At 42.6% G+C, this 15,427-nt stretch overlaps 1 protein-coding gene and 1 pseudogene across 1 annotated transcript; both read right to left on the minus strand.

Moving 5' to 3' along the window:
• Positions 1–3,901: 3,901 nt before the first annotated feature.
• On the minus strand, positions 3,902–8,347 carry LOC148014683 (putative alkaline/neutral invertase F). Its single transcript, XM_087667342.1, has 4 exons — positions 7,353–8,347; positions 5,424–5,858; positions 4,664–5,222; positions 3,902–4,528 (listed from the first exon to the last, which is right to left on the minus strand). Exons 1-4 carry the CDS (start codon positions 7,845–7,847, stop codon positions 4,230–4,232), a joined length of 1,788 nt encoding a protein of 595 aa, XP_087523468.1. The 5' UTR covers positions 7,848–8,347; the 3' UTR covers positions 3,902–4,229.
• Positions 8,348–14,295: 5,948 nt separating this feature from the next.
• Positions 14,296–15,185, minus strand: LOC148014684 (small ribosomal subunit protein eS7 pseudogene; annotated as a pseudogene).
• Between the last annotated feature and the right edge of the window lie 242 nt (positions 15,186–15,427).

Raw genomic sequence — 15,427 nt, forward strand, 5'->3', positions numbered from 1 at the left:
ACCAAAAGGAGCTCCTTGTAAATCTATTGCACAATCATTAGGTTGGTCTTCCAGTAGCATATCCGCAAATTTCTTCTTTTTAAACATATCCTTGAACTTTATATATTGAGCTAGGAGTGTGTCCAAGCTTTTGTCCTTTAGCTTCTCCATTAGAATTGCATAAACCACCAAGGATGGATTCTTCTTTGCTTGACGCATGAACACCTTTGTTACAATGTATATTGGTCAAGAATTCTTCCTTTTATTATTTTGCACTAGCCTTGGTTCAAACTTTCTAAACGTCCAATTTTTATTAGGCTTATATAATTCTAGTCAAGGTATTCCAATAACAATGGGACTATTTGGGCAATGGATGATGTTGAAAGCTATGTATGTCTAATACAAGACTCCTTAGGGCAACTTTTATGAGTTAAGTCATATTCGACATCTCTTGAACCAAGAGGTCAATTACCCCTGTACTAGGTTTGTTTTACTTACAAGTTGTATGCCATGTTGCTCTACAAATTTCTCGTCCATGAAGCATGTTGTGGCTTAAAGTCTAACAAAGCTTGTTTCTCTATCTATCTTCCCTCCAGGTGAATCTTTATTGGTAACATAAAGCTAAACATTGGATATGCAAATAGAATGAGACCTCCTTTTAAGTTTCTTAAAGCCTTCTCAACTACATGGTCTCTATTGAGATTGAACTTCAATATTCCAAAAAGTGATGGAGTACTAGCATCATGAATTCTCATCCTTCCTTTATGAGGACAATATTTAGATGTGTCTCAACTTACTACAATACATGCATAATCCATTGAGATGTTGCCTTTGTTTTTATTAAACTGTCAATGGTTTGAACTGCGTCATATCAATTTACATAGGCCCTACCTCACATACTTGGCCTTCTTGGCCGGTTGGGTCTTTAAAAGTCTCCATCATGCTTGAATTCAAAGCAGCTCCTCAACGTCTTTCTTATCTTCTCTCAAACAAGCAGTTGTCACATTCAATTGCTTGAGAGATAAATTCACTAAGTGTATACACCTTTGGCATAGTGAGCAAAAGATCTTTAACATCATCTTTCATTCCTAATGAAATTTACTAATACAATAATCCTCATGCCATGTTAAATCGCATGTGAGTTGTCAAAATTCTGAAGCACATATCGAGGTAGTATCCTTGCCATAGATTTCAAATCTTTGTTTCGACTACTCTTTCTCTATCTACCTCTCCAAATGTGGTAGAGAACTCTTGTGTGAAGGCCTCAAAATCATATAGCAATGGGGATTCTTTCTCAAGCAAGGGAGCAAACCAAGACAGCTTTTCTAACTACAAGGCCAACCTAAGAAGCATCATTTGTGTAGCAATTTGGTTGCATACATACAAATAATCGTGCTTGCTAAACAAAACCTCTAAAATTTGACCTTATGGCATCAAAAATCTCTCAAAGACTAACCTTTGATTCTATTCTATGTTGATCATGAAGGCTACCAATAGCTAATAGACCTCTGGCTTGAGATGTAGGCTTGTCTCTTGAATTTCTTCAAGTCGTCATCGTAAGTCTTGCATAGCTAAGTCCAAAGCTTTTGATTGCTCTACTTGTAGCTTTGCACAACTTTCTTGAAGCTCTTGGATTTGCTATAGGATGCTTTGTAAAGAAGCATCAATACCTTCCATCATGAACTCCATTACGACTAAGCAAAATCATGGTAGGAAAGTCTTACCAAATTATTATGAGCACGACAAGCACTCTTCAAGAGCGAGGAGATTTATGCTCACAAGTTAGAAGAGAATAAATTGAAAGAAAATTTGAATTAAAACTTGATTGCAAGATATCTCAATTACAAGAGAATGCTCGCTCACAAGAGTGTGGATTGATCATAAGACAAGACTCCATACAATACAAAACTAGAACAAGACAAGAACTAAAAGAGGACTTACCCAAGAGCCTCACAATTGGTGTTGGTAAGACTAAAGGACTTATAGCCCATGATCCCTATTTACGTATTATAGCTTAGGGAGGTTAAGGGAAACACACCATTACAAGAGGATGCCACATGGCATGACATGCACGCCAACACATGGCCTGCCAATATCAACGATACCACAAGCGAATTTGCATGTATCTTCTAAAAACTTCATGAAACCAAGCATGATCTCTACCTACATACAAACCAAGGGCTATTCTTGCTTGGGCATCCATTACAACTACCACAACCAATCACCAACAATTTTAGCTAAATTACAACCATATGAAACACTAGGAGCAAGCAACAATAACCTGTGTCTCAAAACAACAAGCAACAACTAGGCGGGTGAGTTGTGGCTTGCATCCATTACAACTCCAAGAGCAAGTCGCCAATAATTCTAACTAAATTACAACTATACGAAACACCACTGTGAGCAAGTGACAATCGCCTACATCTTAGGACAACAAGCAACAACTAAGCAATTGAGTTGTGGCGGGGCAACAACTTCTTAGTTATAAGAATCATCTCCATAAGTTGATTTGACAAGGCTACAACAAAAAACAACCATATCTACAAGAAAACTTTGAATTTCCTCAGTTTTCTCTCTCATCCCTTAGCCATATCTCAAGTTCTCTCAACTGTCAATAGTTTACAACAATTCCAATCATTGGAGGTAGTGATTTCAAGGCTTATCTATTGTAAACCGTAATTCACAATAAAAATTAAATAGCCACCTTAAGAGGCATACTCAAAATTTAGAGCCTTGTAGGAAGTTCATAGATTTCCAACAAGACTAATAAGTCAATATTGAATTTAAAATAGAATTTGTCATTTAAGGAGCAAGCAAAGGCCAATCCCCAAGCAAATTAAGGCAACAACTTGGGGTGCAAACTTGCTAGTCGTTTGTGATAACACAAGACATTTGGATTAACAAATTCCAACAAAATTACAATGTACTCCATCCTATTGCAAGACAATTAAAAGAAATACTACAATGAACATACTTTTGGAGCCAACAAGATATCTATTGTCCAAGATTTAAGTGGTAACTATTGCATTGTAATTCATTATATTGCTTGCTCTAATTAGTGGGATATAAGCGAGTCATGACCATTCTCAAAACAAATGTTCTCAAATCCTCTACACACTTGGCACAAACGACTTTCAATCCAACATGCCACTCTAGGTAAGCAACTAATCGTACTACTATGGAAGGTGATAGGTAGAAAGATCCGCACCTACGAGATGGTCACCAAATTCAAAAGGTTCAACCTATGTTGTGGTTTTTGTGTTGTTCACAATAAAACTGTGACATCTCTTTTGCATTGCAAAGAGGCTAGATGGATCTAGAGAACCGTGGAGTAGCTTTGAAGAGCTGGCCAATGAGGCAACCAATGTGCGCGAAGCACCATTAGGAGACCAACGGAATCTAGATGAAGAAAGTTTCAAATTCCTTAATTTATTTAATAAGGACTATAGTGAAAAGGAATGTATGGGCGAATAGGAAGGAGACAGGAATCCCTAGAGACGAGGTGGCAAAGAATCATAGAAACATGTTATAGACATGTTGAGAGTGGTGAGAATCAACCGAGGGAGCGAGTCTACAAAGTAGTTTTTAAGAATCTGCTTAAGAGCTGATAACGAGTCCTTGTCCATCTTATTTAGTTGTGTATACATATTTTCAAATAATATAATATCAAAGCGCATTATAAAAGACATGGTTACTGGAGGCGAGAAATACGCCTGTGCAGTTTTCACAAAAAAGGCATCCGGCGATATCTGATAGGCTGTAGCTACAAAAGGGTTTGGCTTAAAAGTACTGGAGGACCCCTGGATGAACAGTCTGGAGTCTTCGCAGGCTCTCTCGGACGGGAGAGTTACTAATTACTGCGCAAAGAGAGAGAGAGAGAGACATAGAGAGAGACACACAGAGAGAGAGAGAGAGATGCTAGTATTGACACAACTCACTCCCATATGTTTTCTCGGCGGGATTCCACAAGCCAAAGGCATATTCTACAAAAAGAAAAGGGGCGGTGGTATATACTCTCGAGAGGAATGCGTCAACTCTCTCTCTCTCTCTCTCTCTCGCTGTCTGTCTCTGTGTGAAGCTCTACGTTAAAAAATGGGCTTTCCTCCCCACCTACCTAGGACCGTTGCGACTACAAATCTTCATCGCATAGACGAAAAAAGGAATTCGAGTGAAGTTGACGCTCTCCTTTCCTATCGGTGAAAAGGAGGTTTATTTAAAAGGGGGAGGAATTTGGGCATCCATGGAGATCATCAGTTTGTCCATGACTGTGATCTGGGCATGCAGGGGGACTTCATCGTCTTATCATCCTCCAGAGATATCATACCCAAGTGGGAAGGGTCCTCTAGCATCATCTTGGCCACAAGATAGCCTGCTATAGACCAGGTTTGGAACTTCCGGGCCTGCTTCCCTATGTATCTACCTGATGTGCCATCATAGTACTCCGGCCAATGATCCTTCGAAAGCCTGCTTTCTAGCAGCTCAATGGCTTTCCGAGCCATGTGCGGTCTGCCCGTCTTGATACAGGCCGCTGTGAAGAGCCAAATCAGCACTGTACGCACCGAATAACCAGGTGAAATCAATCAGTATTCGTTCAAAAACACAACATTGAAGATTCTACACCAGAGAGAAGAAGTTTCTTTGCATGATTAGGGGCTACCAAGGCAAAGATGAAGAAAATGCATACCTGGCCATGAGCCTCCATTATGGTAGCTCCATCTGGTGTTCTTCGGATCACACCCAGTCACAATTTTCCATTCATGGCCCTCTAGAGCAGGGTAGGCTATCTTCAGGGGCATCTCTCCTATGAGATCTTGCCACCTCTCTTCAAGAAGATCCATGATCCCCTCTTCCTGCTCTGGTGTAGCCAGGGAGGAGAGTATAGCAATACAATTTCCTAAGCAAAACCATCTGAAGTCCATCCTAGCAGGGCTTACATTCCCGATGAAATAGCCCCCCTTCATTGGCATGAAATCAAACACCCAGTCTGGAATGGAGTCTGGAATTACATTGAATTTGTTGACCGCAGTGTGTGAATACTCTTCCGTCTTATACCGATATACATTGTTCAACTGCTCAAAATCAAGCCAAAAATAGGAGCGGATATGGAAGTTCAAGGCATGGAGCCGTTTATCAACTCTCTCAAGCAGCTCCTTCCCACTACCCTCTGGCTTAAGCATTTTTTTGGCACAGCGTAGCGCCATATAAAACAGGGCCTGAATTTCTATCGGGTAACCATAGATGCCCTGATGTCAAGTGAGAGAGACATTAGGTGAGAATACAGTTCCACCCCATTAGCAGCCTAAAGAGGTGCCAATCTTACATGCGTACGACTAAATATACAGTTTCCTAGCGGAGCAGAGCACTGTAGATTGACTAAATATGTGTCTAAATAAACAACATTCTGAAACGTAAACACAGTAAATGGATTCTTTGTAGCATCTTACCATCCTGCGATCAATCATGCAGCATCCATCTGCACAGAGAAGTGTGGGGAAGGTGTCAAACCCTTCTGATAAACACAAACTCAGGACAAGCCGAATGCCCCGCTGACAGTCCGGCATGTCAGCAAGGCTGTGATCACCAGTTGACTTGCTATATGCACGAAGCAGAATGATCCACCAGAAACCAGAATCTACAGGTGCCACTCTTCCTATGGCACTTTCTCCAAAGTCGGCCATTAAAGTGTCATTGTTGCGTACAGGATCATGCAGGACCTTGAAACTTGCAGGCATTGCACCTTTCCCTAAGGTAAAGTTGTCAATGCGCTTCTCCCAATTAGACTGAAGTCGTAAGGCCTTCAGCAAGAAGTGCTTGACAATTTCTGGCTCATTGTTCATGAGGAAAGCCAAGGCACTAGGCACAAAATCACGAACAAAGACCTGCAGTAAATGATGGTAACTATCGCTTTAGTATATACATGAAATTGGCAAATTAGTTCATGATTGCCAATTCACCATATAGGAGTATATCTTTGGCAATTGTATCTTTGATCCACTAAGATGAGATTTTGGGTTTGAATGATCTCATCATATTAGTGACGAAGTCAGCAACGTACAATGCATCACATAATGTTATTATACATCAACAAAATCAAACTCATAATGCCACATAAGCTCATAAGCTCATAAGCTTATAAGCTCAAGCATAGATATATAACAGTTCGTAAGAAAAGTAAGGGGAATACACAAATTCATGCATGAAGCGAGCTTACATGGTCAGTTCAAACCATTCAAATATCCATGACTCTGAAAGGATAATGCAATGCCAAGTGGCAAGACCATCTAGATATCAATCCCTTCAACATCCAAAACATTTAATAGAACAAGCCTGTAGGTGTGCATGCATCTAGTAACCAGTTTCTCCAAGTAATTTTTGTTCAGATATCTTAAAGATTTTCTTACACGCTGATGTCAATTCAGAATAACACAAATGCCTGTTATAATATCCTAAAATCCGTGACTTGGGATACGAATCACCCTAACTGGTGTGCCCAGGCACGCCAGACCAAGCTTGTCCACAATTATAGAAACGGACATCTTTTGGAATAAGCAAGCCAAGGGTAACAACTTTAACTAACCAGGACAGGAAACCATTGGCCATACAGTTCATCAAAACTTTCCAGCCACTAAGGAGCTACTATATTTGTTTGCTGTGTATCAACGGTCTCTGCACATTCATCGTTTCTGCTATTCATCTTAAGCCTCCACCTTTGCATCCGATTGCCAATTAAGTATTTCTGCCGGTCGTCAAGTTCATGCGATTCTGGCTGCATAAACACTAGTTCTGATCATCAAATGTATGCACACAGCATTGCACTGTTGTTCAGCCAAACTCTCTCTCTGTGCAGGCTGTACATATTTGCCTAATCCGAGCTCTCTTTAGAGGCATATTTGCCCATGTCACCAAAGACTCCATTAAATCTTCAACTGCCTCCTGTAAACAAATTACATAGCTGACAGCTGCCACTTCTTAACAAAGTATAGCCGATAGCTGCACCAGCACCGCTGAAGAGGTCAACAAGAGAAACATGTGGGGTTGAATCTAGGCAGAGGACAAAAGCCATCTATAGGCAGGGCAAACACACAGGGTAGCTGTGTTTCCATTAAATTTGGTGCTTTACGAGCAATTTTGACGTAATTTTAGTGCAGAGCCAACTGTGTTGATTCAGAGCCGATAACTTGCATGGTGAAATGAACCATTCTAACAACACTGTATGGAGGGTCGTCATTACTCACCTATTAACGAGCTGTTTTCCGGGGTAGAAGTTACTGCTAACAATTACCCCAAGAAGTCCCTCAAAATGCATAGAAACAAGAAAATTCCTTGAAAGACAGCTATTTCTGCAATGAATAATGTTAAGTAGGGATAAGAACCTGGTCGTAGTTGAGGGCCTCTTCAGAGTGGTCACTGGCGGCAATGGTTCCTACAGGCTGACCTCGAAAGTAGACCAGAGACTTGCGCAGGCAATCCCAGGCCTCTGCGAACATGGGATGAGGCTCAAAGGGAGGGAGGCGCTCGGATCGCGGTGACTCCGTCCCGGATCTGAAGCTCGGTGAGTTAAGCAGCAGCCCCTCTAGGTGCTCCGAGCTCCTCACAGTCTCCAATGACCTCCCAAACCGTGGCGATGACACTGACAGGTCTCTTGTTGTGCGCACGTCCTCGGCCTCCATAGATCTGGGTCTTGACTCCCTTGCCAGGGCGAAATCGAACTGCTCCTCGGACGATGACGAGGATGATGAGCGGTCTCCATTGTGCATAGGGGATCTGCCATTGGCAGATGGCTCAAGGGACGGATTTCGGGCAAAGGGATCTGAGAGCACGTCTAGGGATAGAGGCGCGATGCTGAACATGTCTGTGGCAGCTTGCATAATCGACTGGGGGGTCAAATCAATAGAGAGAGAGAGAGAGAGAGAGAGTGTGTGTGTGTGTGTGTGTGTGTTGGGGCGGGGGGGCAAATTAAATTGGCAAGGGTTTATTCCGCAAGGAGCAGAGGAATATGCTGGCTTGGCAAGTGCGTCACATCTGTCCTGCCCTTAAACCAGGCACAGCGATGGCAAAGCCTGAAAGATTGAGATGGAAAGAACAGCGGATAAAGCTAGGGTTCGGATGCCAAGAGCTTGCGCTCTATAAAATTGGCAGGCGACGCAGCAGAAGAAGAAGAAGAAGAAGAAAACGAGGAAGAAGCAGAAGAAGAAGAAGAAGTAAGAAGAGGAGAAGAAAAAGAACAGAGGGAACAGAAGCAGGCAAAACTCCGAGGCTATGGCTGCGCAGACCAGGACAGAAAGAGAGAGAGACCGACGGACATTGACGGAGCAGCAGACGACAAAACTGACGGAGATAAACGGGAAAACGGACGGAGAAAAGAAGAAAAGCGGAGGCCGAGACATTTAAAAGCTCCGACCCCGGTGAAGGCGCGCCTGCTGAGCTGGCGCCCTGCCCCGCCAAGCTGGATGCGCACGTGTGCAAGTCCTCGCCCCCACATGCTGGAAAAGGCATCGACTTGCGCTTTCTGGGACGGCGCTTGCGTGGCAGAGTTTTCTCCTCTTAGGCTCTTTCCCTCTGTTTTTTCCTTCATCGTTTATTTATTTAATGCCCGGAGAAAGCACGTGCTCGCGCCAGCTAGGTCCTAGCTGGACCTTGACCGAAACAGCTGCCAGTCGGACCACGCACCTCCACCTTATCCTCTTCCAGTTGGTCTAAGGGCGCCTTCACACCGGCGTTTGCCTAAGAGCTTACAAGGAGAAGAAATAGCCACATGAAGCCTAAGACTTGGCTACGGCGGGATTCAGATGGGGGCGGTGGCAATCCTTTCGCCTCTTGAGAGAGTGAATGGGAAAGCTGGAGGTAGAGCACACTACAGGAAGGCAAGAGAGTTTTCTCTGAAGCCAAGGCTTTTTTGGTATTCCACGTCAGAAGCACGCCCCTGTTGTATATCCCTGTCGCCAGCCATCTAAACGTAGCCTATGGTCTTGGACTCTACTTCATGCGTACACACGTATATATACACGCATGCATGCATGCATACATACAGGGTCCTTCATGACATGGACACCCACTCTCAAGAACCTAAAAGGAGTAGAGTCTAGTCTAGTTGGTTAACCGTTCATCAACATCAAGCTCAACATTTCGACCTAGCTCTACATTTGCAAAGCCTCTACACTATCCTTTTGCCCACACTTGCATGTACTTGATATAAAGGATTCACTCATCAAGTATTAGATTCATGATGTAACAACAACCAAAGATTGTCTACCTCATCAAGTATTAGATTCATGATGTAACAGCAACCAAAGATTGCCTACCTCTTAGTTAGAGAGAGAGAGAGAGAGAGAGAGAGAGAGAGAGAGAGAGAGCATAGAGAATATCACATGAATGAGTATTATGACCCTTTAAATGCGAGAAGTAAAAACCAAAACTCTGAGAGAAGGCAAAGGAGAAAATTTAGTAAAAAGCATTGAATGGAAAAGCGGAATAAGAAGACAAAGTATCACCTCTACATGCAAGAGATGTAATGGGAAGCCTTCCATGTAAGACCAGTTACACACAGGCGTGGATGGATGATTTTTATAAGAAAGAAGGTGTTTGTCAACATCTGACGTGTTACACTTTGAGTTGATCCATTTTTTCCAAGCGGCATACACTTTTGGGCTCCCCCGCCCAGAATTTTGTCCACACCCAACCCACCAAAAACAACACATTCACTTTGACAAAGTTAATATGTGCTTGACAATGTTTCCATCCCCACCAATAGCATGGAGGGTAAGCTTTAAATACCACTAGGCCATGCCTCCTTTCGTGTTAGGCTGCGACACACTAAGTATGTAAATGCTTGAATTGATAGATTGCGCACTACCCAACCATCCAACATAGTCTATGAATAACTTAAGAGTAATGATTACCGTTCTATATCTAAAAGCTTTCACACACTAAGTCTCAAATGTAAGAGTATTAATTCCATTTTATTGAATATCTATATCAATTGTGTGTGTGTTATTTTACAGTATACAAGACCTATCACTAGACCTCACAATATCCTATGTGGCAAGCTCTTAGGCAATCCAAAGGAAACAATCAATTGTTTTAGAACTTACATTTTAAAAGGCTTGAAAAAATGCCACTTGCATGCTCTAGAAACACCTCTCTTTTTCTCTCTTGGGGATGACTCATTTTATAAAAAAACACACACACATAGGTTGGTTACACACCAAATAACGAATGCCCATTTTATAAGCTTTGACCAATCAAAACACTTATTTAAAGGTTGGGTGTTTGCAATCCTTTACACACTGGAAAGAATATGACATGTTGTTTTCCTACTAAGCAAGTGAACTCTCCGCCCACTTTTGGACGGGGAGTCTCCCATGCCCACTTTGTAAAGTGACGAACAAGGGTGCACTTTTTGCATTTGCAACCAATCAAAAAAATTATAAGTTTATTTTTTTTTTTTTAAATTGTATCTATTTGGTGTGTAAAGATATGGCACCCATGTCCGTGCCCAATTTCAAAAAGTGCATACCTACACTCTAGACGGAGATTGGCAATTCATCACTTGGTGTGTAACCAGTCTCTCTCTCTCTCAAATATAGCTCTAACTCTCTTTTTATCGCTAAGAACATGGCTGCTTTAAACATTAGTAAGCCTCAAGCTCTATCTATCTGCATTTGCCCCCCCCCCCCCCCCCATAAGGGTATGGGATTTGTAGCTATACTATGGCATTGGAGCTAGAAACACTTATATAGGGAGTAGTAGTGACTCTGAGCTCAGCTTGGTTTCCACTCTATGTGTGATTCCGTATACTCAGTGGTGAACCCTCACATGTGCGGTGTCACGAGGGTGTAGTACTAAGATGTGCCTCAATGTTGTATCTTTTGATATCATGAATACAAAGATTCCTTATTGATATATCTTGTGTGCCATTCCATTGTGCCTTTTTTGTGCCTCATGTTAGGTTATGACTTGAAGTCCCATGAAGGTCCGTAACACCCCCTCCCTCTCTTTCTCTCTATGCACACACAAGAGAATATAGTAGGGACCATCGCGTGGCAGTTGAGAGCAATGAATCAATCTCTCTCTCTCTCTCTCTCTCTCTCTCTCTCTCTCTCTCTCTCTCGTACCCATGCAACAGGAGCATTGTCTATGTAGGAAAATGCAATAGCAACCAAAATGTTAGGCTAGAATTGAGAGCAATGAAGCTCACATGCACGCACACACACTCTATCTCTCTCCCTCACTCCCTCTCTCTCTCTCCTCTCTCGCTATAGGAGCAGCAAAGGAGCTAGCGCACTCCAGCCACCATCAGAGGAGCAACCAACATGTCAAGCAAGAATTAAGAGTAATGAATCTCTCTCTCTCTCTCTCTCTCTCTCTCTCTCTCTCTCTCTCTCTCTCTCTCTCTCTCTCTCGTACCCGTGCAACAAGAGCATTGTCTGTGCACAAAAATGAAATAGCAACCAGAATGTCGAGTGGGAATTGAGAGTAATGAAGTTGTGTGTGTGTGTGTGTGTGTGTGGGAGCAACTAAGAAGCTAGCATGCTCTAGCCACCATCAAAGGAGCAACCAGCATGTTGAGTAGGAATTGAGAGCAATGAATCTCTCTCTCTCTCTCTCTCTCTCTCTCTCTCTCTCTCTCTCTCCTACAATCTACAACTCTATATGGATCTCTCTCTCTCTCTCTCTATCTTGCATAGCAGATCACAAAAGCCTATCAGTCTTCTCCATAGCTCTCTCGTCTTCAATGTTTTGCCCATCTCTCTCTCTCTCTCTCTCTCTCTCTCTCTCTCTCTCTCTCTCTCTCCTACAATCTACAACTCTATGTGGATCTCTCTCTCTCTCTCTATCTTGCATAGCAGATCACAAAAGCCTATCAGTCTTCTCCATAGCTCTCTCGTCTTCAATGTTTTGCCCATCTCTCTCTCTCTCTCTCTCTCTCTCTCTCTCCGACGGTAGTCTCCCTCCCTCTCTTTTTCTCTTTCTCTCTCACACGGGCCCTTGGTAGGGATAAAGGTGATGTGAGCATGGAAGTAATTTGAGCACTAAGCATGGATGAAATGTGTGTGTGTGTGGCCCTAGGGGGGCGCATTAGTTCACTCAATTTTGGTGTGAGCTCCAAAGGCGAATTGATGGCAAAGTGATATAGACTTTGGAGGAGAGGATGTGACCCACAACCTCACAACATAATGCAAGGTTTTAGGAAGGACTTTGTAGAGAGAAGGGGGTATATTATGGCTTCCATTGATGAGAGTGGGGTTCGAGCAATGGTTCTCAATGCAAAGAAGGTGGTTTGGAAGCTCCCACAAATATTTGGTTTAAGAGGATGAGGACAGGATAAGGAGGGTGTCGTTGTGGTGGGAGGAGGAGGAGGCAAAAATTGATGTATCTTGCATTGCACATTCCCTTAAGTAATATATATAAACAGGTATGTGTATACGCATGTATATGTATGTGTATATATACATGTGTGTATGTGTGCATGCCCACATGGACACACATATACATGTAACAAGGAAGTTACAAATTTGTAAGATGTAGTACACACACACACACACACACACGGGGGGGTGGACAAGAGATAAACAGCATTGTTTTGTAGGGGCCCTAATGAACTTTTAGCATTTTGGTTGCTCTCTCAAACATGCATTGTGTTGTTGTGAGAAGTAATGAGATATATATATATGTGTGTGTGTGTGAGAATGAGAGGAGAGGAGTGGAGTGGAGTTAAAATAGTATCGTGTTGCCGTAGGCTCCCTTAAGACCCACCCTTGTGTTGAGATGGCAAGCTCAACATGTGCAGATATTGATGATGGACCGCCTAGCTAGATGGGTCCACACGTCTACACTTAGCATGTTGGTGGTCATTATGATACTCACATAGTCACTGACTTATCACTTATTATATTTAGTTTGTTACACCTACTTACAACTGATAAAGACAAAGCGCCAGTCGATTAGTATAGTCGATTATGCACTGTTTGACTTAGTAGGCCACTTTCCTTTATGTTGTATCTTATCTATACTTTGTGTACATTGTATAGTGTGTGGAAGAAGAAGAAGAAACCAGCAAGAAAATGTTTTGGTCTCCATCTCTCTTCTTATGTTCTTGAGTGAGCTTCCTCTTGCGTATACAATATGTGTTTGGCGCAGCAGCTCAAGCAAATTCCCCCATCACGATGTCGAAGGGTTTTCAAAAGCAAAGTCGCGACCACAGAGGACCTTGATGAATTTCAAGATAGAAGATCAATCAAGCGAATAAGCAAGATGAGAAAATGATGCCAAGTAACAATTGTATTACTGCCAAGATGTTTACAAAATACAAGATGACTTCAAATCTGATCAGTCCACTGGGTTTAGGCCACCCGATTTAATTATGTTGCATTTGTAGATCCTACATCAAAGACTGAATACTTTGCTGACTGCAATCCACTTCCATGCTTTCTGGAAAGGTAGCTTCTTGTAAGCGTTTTTTAGCCAAAACAATAAACTCAAGCATTAACACCTTGACCTCAAACACTGTGTGCAGAAATCAGGAATTCAAAGATACAACACTATCGTGATCTTCTTGGATTCAGGCTATCTAATAAGACCATAAAAGGCTTCTTGTGCAGGAAGCCAGAAATACAAAGGCACAAGCTTTCTCCTAAGCTGCCCTGTGATGATGGAGGCACAACATAGGAGATCTTAGTTCTACAAGTATCCAGCTGAGCTCCTATGAGAAACAAGCCAGAGTTGGCTACTGACTCCTTGGCTATACTGAATGGGGAAGAAACACTGGCAATCCGCTACTATGCTGCATCTACCGCCCGCTTTTCAATGGATTGTGTCTGTTCAGCAAAAGCAGTCACTTTGTCCTAACCATTGGGAGGTAGGCTCTAATAACCTCCACCTGTTCAGAACACTTGCTTGTCTCTTTCAGTAGCTGAGTCCCAACAATGGCATAAATTTAGACAGAAATGTTAAACAAGGTTTTCTACAGCTCAATCACATGAGATTGGCAGAAGCACAGAATCGGACGAGTTACGAATTCCTGCATCTTCTGTTATCTTCCAGACATTGCAGCGTTCCAAAACCTCAACCTGAGCAATCATGACTTGAGCAAAATATAGATGTTCGTTCTGGAAGCAGACTCGAGCATCTTGTCACATTAAGCCTAGAACATTATCCATCCAAACAGGATGTTTGCCTGCCGTGTTATTTTTGTCCATCTTCCAGTGCCGCACCGAGAATCCTGCCATCTGAGGGTATCAGGTGAGGTATGCCATCCACAACCTTGTATGAGACGCCGAGGGAGTCATTGATGAGTTCATCAGATTTGCAGCAATACCTGAGAGGTACTTTAGTTAACGGGCAGGCGATTGTCTCCAGCACATTTGAGGCTTTTCCAGTAGGTCCCCATACACCGTAACTTCTATCGGGCCTTAATCGACCCCGTAGTCGGGCAAGTCATTCTGGAAATAGTGGTCCGTCCAAGTTCTTTCTGCTTTTTCCTGAGCTTCACGTTGCTTTTCTTCCAGGCGGAGTTTTTCTGGTGTGGCTTTTTTCCAGTCTATATTCAGTACTGTTGCGCTCTTTTGGATCAAGGTAAACCCAGATGAGTCTTGACCCATCAAGGCGGAAATGAACTCATTTGCCAACAATCTCAGCTGGGTAAACCAAATCCTCTAGAATGGCTTCATGTACTGCTGTTAATGTTCAGTTACGAGGACGAGTCAAGGCAGACCCCTTCTTTGGAGGCCTCATTATGCGCCTTGTGGCAATCAGAACTACTTTCTTCCCACTGAATTTCTTCTCTAGCTCGCGTAACAATCGAGCATGAATCTTTCTAAATGCCTTACGAAGCCTATATGGCACATGAATTACAACTGCTTTTCGCATGCCCAAAATGTCAACTTGCTTGGCTGAGTTGATAAACAAGTCTTTCAAGTCACTTCGAAGCTCTTGGTCGGTGTTCTCCAGATCAAAAAGAGCCTATGCAACAGACTCCTCGAATTCATCAGGCTCCAGGCCTCTGTCCTTGCCAAGTGCGATTTCAATAACCACATCCACTATTTACCCAAATTTCTTGGAGAGAATTTAGCACCATGCATGAGGTTGTTGCAAGAGCCTCAAAACATTCTACTGTAGACAACCAAATGAGGTTTTCAATCCATCTCCCTAACCAAAGCATTAGAACCTTTACCAAGTTTTACCAACCTCACTATATTGTTCTCCATCACTGAGGAAAATTTTAAGACGATAACTCAAAACACACTTACGGGAAAACTAGGGATCATACACACACAAACATGCAAGCACAACACAGCAAGCTAGTCTTCTGCAATCTTTTACAACACGTGCATAGCAATACAGTAAGCAACCTTTTTCAGGTAGAGGGCTATCCAAAATGGAAAGGCTTGGACCCACTAACAATAACCATTTGTCCTGTCAAACTGAAAGCTAAAGATTGCTCGCCTCT

The sequence above is a fragment of the Lygodium microphyllum genome, chromosome 25 (genome assembly GCF_053477565.2).
Source record: "Lygodium microphyllum isolate KBCC chromosome 25, Lygodium_microphyllum_v1.1.10, whole genome shotgun sequence".
In the NCBI taxonomy this organism is placed as follows: domain Eukaryota; kingdom Viridiplantae; phylum Streptophyta; class Polypodiopsida; order Schizaeales; family Lygodiaceae; genus Lygodium; species Lygodium microphyllum.